The sequence below is a fragment of the Gossypium raimondii genome, chromosome 3 (assembly GCF_025698545.1).
Source record: "Gossypium raimondii isolate GPD5lz chromosome 3, ASM2569854v1, whole genome shotgun sequence".
Taxonomy (NCBI): Eukaryota; Viridiplantae; Streptophyta; class Magnoliopsida; order Malvales; family Malvaceae; genus Gossypium; species Gossypium raimondii.
In genome coordinates, this window is record NC_068567.1 from 53,530,745 (window position 1) to 53,539,402 (window position 8,658).

The 8,658-nt window shown below is 36.9% G+C and overlaps 1 protein-coding gene across 1 annotated transcript; it reads right to left on the reverse strand.

Moving 5' to 3' along the window:
• Positions 1 to 860: 860 nt before the first annotated feature.
• On the reverse strand, positions 861 to 2,494 carry LOC105794701 (protein JINGUBANG). Its single transcript, XM_012623993.2, has 2 exons — positions 2,338 to 2,494; positions 861 to 2,259 (listed from the first exon to the last, which is right to left on the reverse strand). Exon 2 carries the CDS (start codon positions 2,245 to 2,247, stop codon positions 1,003 to 1,005), a length of 1,245 nt encoding a protein of 414 aa, XP_012479447.1. The 5' UTR covers positions 2,248 to 2,259; positions 2,338 to 2,494; the 3' UTR covers positions 861 to 1,002.
• Positions 2,495 to 8,658: the final 6,164 nt, after the last annotated feature.

Here is an 8,658-nt window from a genome sequence, read left to right on the forward strand (position 1 = left end):
TTCATTTTCTTTTAGTAAAACATTTTCTTTATTTTTCTTAGATTTCCTTTTACTGTATTAAAATAATGATCTAAGTTCCTTTTGTATGACTTTTGTAGCCCTCCAGATATGTCTAGGATCATTTCCAACATCCGTCCAAAATCATAAAAATAAAAAATTCCTGAAATAATTTTTTTCTTTAACACAACATAGAAATTAATCAGATGAGTGTTGTTTATCTCATGACATTTAATTATTACAGCTTTTTTTTTTTATTGAATAACTTAAGGTGTTGTTTAATGCCCCATGCATAACAAGCCAATCAATCAAGATTTGATGCTTTGATATACGATCCTATCATTTCATAAACTACTCAATGACATGGCGAATTCATATTTGGATGTTCAGTAATGGAATCGATTATGTCATTTCCTTTTTCTTTTTTGTCCTATGCATTGGGAACAGTTTAGTAGCACAACATGCATATTGGGGTTGATCTGCGAGGATTTATGAACTAGTTTTTGCCTTTGTTTGACCAAACCTTATATGAGAGAAATTGAAATTGTTTTAAACAGCTAAACGTTGACCTTCGCCATCCCTTGCAGGAAGATCAATGAGAGGTTAAGTATATGCATTAGTTCATTACCCTAAAAGATGTCAGGGAAGGTGAGATTTTGGAAGCCCTTTCAAGTTTTTAATGCTGTTAGGTCTCCTGTCATACTACGATGTTGAAAAAAGTTGAAACACTTGGAACAGCAATTTTCAACATCAGTGCTTTTCAATGAACAATTCTTGATTAGACTTTCCTTGTATGATTGAAAATGTTAGTTAAGCATATTGAAGTTTCTATTTCCAGATACATAAACTCGTCGGAGATCAAATTCCCAACACAACATATTTCAGTCATATATAATTAATATCGATACTTATATATACAATTCAATTTCTAAATTTGTTAAAAGCTATTGAATCTTATATACGCTTATGTACATCACAAACAAAAGGGAAACTGAAAGATGAATATCATAAAACTGAAGCTGAAACTTGCCACACCTTAATATCATAGTCCAAACTCCCACTGCAAACCATATAAGTAATAGTTTCAGAAGCACCTTCTTCTTCTTCTTCTTCAGTATTTGTATTACATGTCAAGCATTTAACTGGCCTTGTGTGCCCTTCCAAAACTGCCAAGCAACAATAGCTTTTGTCGATTCCTCTCCTCCAAATCCTCATTGTTTTATCTGCTGATCCGCTGCATATCAAATCCGTCACAACCGCCAAGCACAAGATTGCCTTGGTGTGACCTCTAAGTGCACCCAACAACACCATCCGCCACTCACCGTCGCCTCCCTCGCTTTCTCTTTCCCAAACCAGAATCGATCTGTCGCATGCACCGGAATAAAGTACGGTCCCATCGTTACTAAGAGCCAAAGCATTAACAGCTGATTTGTGTTTCTCCAGTGTTAAGACCAGGGAATGGTTGTTTTTACTTGCATGCTTCTTCCATACCTTAATCCTCTTGTCTGCTGAACCTGTATGAACAAATCCATCTCTAGACAATACTATGGCATTAATGGCATCATCATGCGCGTTTTGCACTGATTCCAAACACTTGAAATCCGATGTCCGCCAGATTTTGAATGTCCGATCCCACGAGGCAGAGTAAAGGAGAGAACAATCTGTTGATATTGCCAGAGCAGATACTGTATCAACGTGATGTATCCATGTGCATTTCTTGTGACGCCGGACCTGCACGTAATTCTTTTCCGAGAAGCATCTCAGGAAACGATCGTTCAACGTTGGGAGAGTAGCTAAACATTTATACTTGTGATGTTCATGGTTATGAATTTTCCATACACGGATTTTGTTATCTTGGTGGGCACTGATTAGCTTATCTCCTAAAACCGCCAGAGACTTAACTGCACTGTTGCTAGTAGCCACCACAATGTTATCAGTTCGATCACCATGCTCGGAAGAATCCAGCCTCCATGCTCGTATCTCACCGTTTGAAGAGCCATCGTATAGGACCTTCCCGGCAAGAGCGAGGGTGAAGACATAGGAGTGGTTTTTAAGGGTGGCTATGCACTTATGGTGGATGGCTGGGGTCTTTTCATCATGTCGGTGAGATGTTGAAGCAAGGGAAGGAACCGATGGTAAACTTGGTTGAGAGGAGATGGAAGGGGTTGACGATTCCGAATGAAGATGATAGGAGCCAGACTGAGATTCGTCGTTTCTGTGGCAAGACAAGTGACATGGAAGAATCCCCATAAATCATCAAAGCTGAACAAAACAAGGAACAGTTAATAAGCTTATATGATGAGGGTGGTTAGTATGTCAACATCTTCATAGATGCATCACCATGATGGTAGGCTTATTATGCAAAACATGGCAGCAGAAAGACAAAAAGAGAGCGAGCCAGCGAGGTATATGCTTGGGGTAGGGAGAAGTAGGCATGAAGATGAGTAAATAATATGAGAGCAATGCGCAATCTTTTTGCCCTGTTATTGAGAAAGAACCAGATGCTTCCATTAAATAGTTAGAATTCAAGTTTTGGAATTTAATACTCTTTTCTTTAGTTATCGGTTGTTAGGAGCAGCTCACATGAATTGTCATGCCATTCGAGGGACCAGAAATTAAGCTCATTGGGTTCCACCATTGAAGTAATATATATCATGCATTTAACCCATGTTTGTAAGTGTGTGTTCTAACCACTGCTGATGTACGCCCTCGTCTTCTATTGGGATGTGTTTTTTTAAAAGGAGATTTCTAGATAAGGTTTTAGGATCTTGGATGTTCTCATCTGGATGGGTCCAGTTGCACAGTCTGTTTTAATTTAAGTGGACTGGATTCTCACGTCCATACACAGTTTTACAAGTCAGGCTTCTTCTTCTTCCTGGGTATTCTGAGTATAAGCTAGGCTTCTTAGGATGGACATTTAGGAGTTTTTCATGAGCCATTTGCATGGAATTTGTTCAATTCATAGGTTTCATTCGCTTCAATCAAGTATTTATAACCTTTTGGTTAGACTCAGCTCCATTTGTAAGAGCCATTTTGCCCGGAACCCGAAACAGCCCAAATTAACAAAAATAATCAGTCCAGTTACATTAAACACAAAAACTACAAGCCCAAACCCAATAAGCCCAAAAATCAAAAACCCTAAGCCCAAATTAATAGGCCCACAGCCTAAACATTTTCAGCAGAAATGAGCAAAAGAAACCCTAAAGCGCCGCTAGCCTCCTCGTCTGCCACAACCGCTGCATGCGCGCCAGGCCATCCTTCACGCGTGTCAGACCGCCTGCACACAATAACAATCCAAAGCAAAAAGCAATAAAAAATGAAAAAAAGTTGTAATCCGGCTATAAAGGCCGAAGCTTATCACCGTTTTTTCTTCTTCGATTTTCTTTGTAAAAAAAACCCACATCAGAAATCAAAAGCTGAATAGAAATTTTAAAGGGTTAAATCCTTGTTATTTACTCTTCATTTTTTTCTTTTTTTCTTTTATTTATTTGTTTGTTTTATTCTTTTTTTTTCCTTTCTTTTGCAAATCTATTTTAAATAACTATAAAATCAAAAGCAAAAAAAATAAGGGGAAGTGAAACTCACCGGAGTTGGCCGTGACCGTGCCGCCGGGGGGTCTCTCCTTCATCGTCGGCCGTCGATCTTTGTGGCTGTGGCGGTGGCGCTCCAGGTGTTAAGAAACCCAAGGGTTGGGTGTTTGAAAGAAAGGGGTTTAAAAAAAAGGAGAGACTCTTTCAGTTTTCGTTTTACCAAATCTGAAAAGTAAAAAAAAAACATTTTGGGTTTTATTAACCATTAATGCGCCGATTGGTGGGGGGATATTGTGCATGCTTTGCCCTAATGGGTAATTTATGCATTTAGTCCCTCCATCTTGCGTTGAGGTGCAATATAACTCTTTATTTCTTTTAGATTTGGGTGCAAATATGGCGTGCATTTTTCAATCTGGTCCTTGGACCATGCGCAGACTCTCACTGCTTTTGGGATGGGGAATATCTCCTAAAGGTCCCTCATGTCATCAACAGATCTTATTTCAAATCCCTTTGAACTGTTTATAATTTTGCAATTAAAGCCTCGATTTTAATTCCATTTCAACCTCATCCTTGGTTTATTTAATTTATTTATTTGTAGAAAATGTTCTTTTATCGTTACTTATTTTAAGTTTTTATATTTATTATTTATTTGAAGTTGTTCTACATTAAATTTATTTATATGTATATATATTATTTCTTATAAACTCATGTATGAACATCTTTCAAAATTTTTTTTATGTACGTATACATATATTATTATTTATTTTAAAATTTCTCATATATAATACTTTTAAACTGTTTAGCATGTGGTTGTTTTTTATTTTTATTTTTATTATTTGTTCAAGATTCATTTATTATTAGTTTAAATTTGCTCTACATTTTATTTATTCTAATTTGCTCTATACCACTCATTTTGAAATTGTTATATATGTTATTTAATTTATTCATCCCTTTTTGATTAATAATGATGTTTAAATAATGTGTGTTGAGTGATTATTTTCATTGTGTGTGCCATTGGTATAATTTTATTCATGTATCATTACTCTATGTTTATTATTGTATTGATTAGTTCACGTCCCTGTATTGTAAATTAAACTCCGACATAGTTATCCAATTTAGATTGCTTTATTTTATTCTAAGTGAGATAAATGCATACCTTCAAATAGATTACCCGCTATTATTCAAAATGAATTTTGCTAAATAAGGCAATATTTTGCATTTTGGAAATTTGAGAAATTGTACCCTAACTTACTGGGTCTCGATTTTCTCATTAAACCCAAATAACAAAATATCCTTTTAAATTTCAAACACATAAAATTTCAAAAAATAAAGGCAATATTATATATTTAGAAAATTCGATAAATCGTGCCCTAACTTACTGGGTTTTGATTTTCTTCGCTGACTCTAAGTAATCGAATATCCTTTTAAAATTGAAATAAATGAGGTTTAAACAAAAAATATATGCAAGTTTACTCTCGAAAATACGAGGTGTCGTGTCCTAACTTACTGAATGTGACATCTTGTTATTTCGAGATAAGAAAGCATTTTTCCATTTTGATTTATCCAAGTATTTTTTTTTAAAAAAATAACGCAATATAAAGAAGGATCGTATTTTTAAATTCTTTTCGAGTTTTTAATTTTCGACACCAAGACATTAAGTAATCAACTAGGTACCAATTCTGGGCGTATCGAGGGTGCTAACCCTTCCTCGTGCGTAACCGACTCCCGAACCCGTTTTTTCTGAATTTCGTAGACCAAAATCGTTGTTTTAATAAAAATTAAATCGTTTATTAAAAACAACCACTTTTTGAGGTGACCCGATCACACCTCATCAAAAAAAGGATTTGTGGCGACTCCCATTTTCATTTTCTTTTTCAAAATCCAAGTCGACCCCGTTTCCATCAAAAAAATGGTGTCAACAGCTTGGCGACTCCACTGGGGATGAATAAGAGAGTCAAGCCACGTGTTGATTGTTTCTTGTCTTTTTTGTCGAAGGTTGAAAATTTGATTTAAATTTACGATCCTCTCATTGATCTCTTTTGTTTTGAGTTATATCTTTCATCATGTTCTGTATTTTATTTTTATATCTCTGCACATTGCATTGCATGACCACTGGTCACACCCTTTTAAGTGGGAGTGAGAAACTAGTCCTTCGTGAGGTTTTCACCTCCGTGCAGGATAGTGGATCGCTTTCGGGATACATCTGTACCTATGTCTTCGTGAGATTTTCATCTCCGTGCAGCCATAGGGAAATGTATTCCCCTAAACTGAACTCTGTCCGTATGAGCCTATAATGGGTAAGGATAGAGGAATCTGCTGGTTCGGGTACCTTTGCTTTAGAACCGAACCGCATATAGAAGACCTTAGGAGCCCACCCTAGGTAGAACCACTTCAAACCCCTAGTGGCCGCCCGAATAGGTGTTCTATTTATTTTTGCTTGCTTTTGCTTTGTACTAACCTATTTCCTTTTGTTATGATTGCATTGCATTTTCATCATAAAAAGAGGTGTTGATTCATGTTCGGTTGTTAAATAGAGAGCTTTTCATAAGAAAATGGGTTTCTTGATAAAGTGGATGACAATACGGTTATTAGAATATGGTCCAAGAAAGCGCGATGCGAGAAGGATGATGGTCTGATGAATGAGTACATAACTTTACCTCGTTACCTGAAGACTCAAGCTAACAAAGACTATTCAAGAGCCGTTAGTGCCAACTTTCTTAAAGAGGTCAATGAGCATCACGAGAATAAGTGAGCAATGAGTCGCGGCTCGGATCAAGTAAAAAGGAAATAGAAAAGACATCCTTTTGAAGAGTTCGTGAAATTTATCTTAGCGCTCGAATGAAGAAGATGATCGAATTTCTCTGCCTATGAGGGTAAAGCCGTATATATATCTGCTTTATGTAAAGAGATCTGTTTTCTAGTAAAGTTGGTCTATTGGAATTGAACCAAAATCAACGTCTCTCTTTTGCATTCGTATATTACATGACATTTCATTGCATGCATCTTCTCCATTCATTAACATTACATTTCATTGCATACAATAAATTTCCTAAAATCCAAAAGTGCATTGAGTTCAGAACTCTAGTACAGAGCCAGATGGATGATAGAGAATTAGAATTTTTTGAAGATATCGATGGTTCAGGAGGTAAATATGTTTGTGCCTTTGAAGAAGGTACTAAAAAACGTATCAGAAATTTGTTTCTACATCCCTTGAGGCGTTCTAAACAATGGGATCGTGGAAGAGATTCTTGTAATTTTTAGGACCATTTCAGAGTAATATTCAGAACACTATTATTGCTCTAAGCCTGGGAGCAATAGAAAATCCTTTTGTGAAAAAGGCACGTGTCCACTATTCTTTATTTCAACAAAATGCATCTTTGTGTCTTGTTTTGGCAAATATTCTTTTGTTCCTTCCAGTTCATTCATACTCATACCACACAGGTAATTACCCTTTGATTCATTAGCTCTTTGAGACTTTCTTCGTCCCTAGAATAGGTCTCCAGATATCAATGATATGAGCGACACTGCTATTGACTCAGAACTTTCTTTTGAGCAAGATATGTGTTTAGAGGAACCTCGAAACTTCGAAGATGATCGAGGCTGTAGCTTATCTCTTGATTTGTTAAGGATGGTAGAGCAAGTCGAAAAACAGATCCTACCTTACAAAAAAACAGTTGGAAATTGTGAGCTTCGGAGAAGAGAAAAAGGTGAAGATCAGAACCTGTATCACTGCAGAGACAAAGCGAGACGCCAGTGAGTTACTACAAGAATTCAAAGATGTTTTCGCATGTTCGTACCAAGATATGCCTAAGCTACTAAGACGTGTGGACGCTTTTGAGGCTAAGAAGATCTTGGACGAGGTCTATACGGGTGTCTGAGGAACACATGCTAATGGTTTTGCAATAACCAAGCAAATCATGAGATTTGGGTACTGCTGGTCCACTATGGAAGGCGATTGCATCAGTTATACCAAGAAACGCCACAAGGGCCAAATTTACGAAGACAAGATTTATGTGCTTCCTTTATCTCTTCATGTTATGACTTTTCCATTGACTTTCTCTATGAGGGGCATGGATGTCATTGGGCCGACCTCGCCAAAAGCTTCTGGCGGTTATCGATTCATCTTTGTGATCATCGATTACTTCATAAAGTGGGTAGAGGTTGTTTCATATGCCGATATCATAAAGTCGACACTCGACAAATTTCTTGAAGAATCATATGTCAATATGGAATGCCAAAAAGGATCATATTAGACAACGCATTGAAATTGAACAACCGCACGACATCAGAAGTTTACAGTCTGTTCAAGATTAACACTATATCGCCTCAAAATGAACAGTTCAGTGGGGGCAAAAAAGTAAAAAAAAGTAAAAAAACGAGCAAATAAAAAGCAAAAAAAACAAAAAAAACCAAATAAAAGAAAATACCTCTACCGGGGCACCTCATTTCTCATTGGTATATGGCATAGGGGCAGTTTTACCCATCGAAGTTGATATTTCTTCCCTTCGAGTCTTGTCAAAGTTGAAGTTGGATGAAGTAGAATGGATCCAGGTCCGATATAATTGAAGAGAAAAGGTTAAAAGCTATCCGTCATGGTCAAATGTACCAAAAGCAAATGATGCGAGCTCACCAAAAAAGGTTCACCCTAGAGAATTCCATGAGGGGACCTAATATCGAGGAAGATCCTTCCCATGCAAAAGGACTTCATAGGAAAGTGTATGTCAAACTGGAAAGGACCTTATGCGGAAGGCCTTATCTGAAAAAACGTCGATATTGACCAAGATGGATGGCAAAAACCTGCCTAATCTTGAGAATTCTGATTCAAGCAATAAATACTTCACTCGAAAAATGAAACAAATAAAGAAAAAAAAGAACAAAAAGAAAAAGGAGAGGCCAAGGTGAAAACCCGCAAAGGGCGCCTTGAGACCAAAGGGGTTTTAAATTGAAAACCTAGGAATGGGCAGTTCAAATTTCGATCAAAGGTGGGGCATGCTGTAGTCTTGCCCTCCCTGAATCAACAGAAAAATGAGATATGCTACATCTTGGGGCATCAACAAAGTCTTCTAAGACTTTTAAACACACATCAAGTTCAAAAGACTCCTCAAGAAGTTTGGAGCAGAGAAGCTCATGC

Coding starts and splice junctions, on each gene's coding strand:
- LOC105794701 (XM_012623993.2), bottom strand. CDS start 2,247: ATGGGGATTCTTCCATGTCACTTGTCTTGCCACAGAAACGACGAATCT.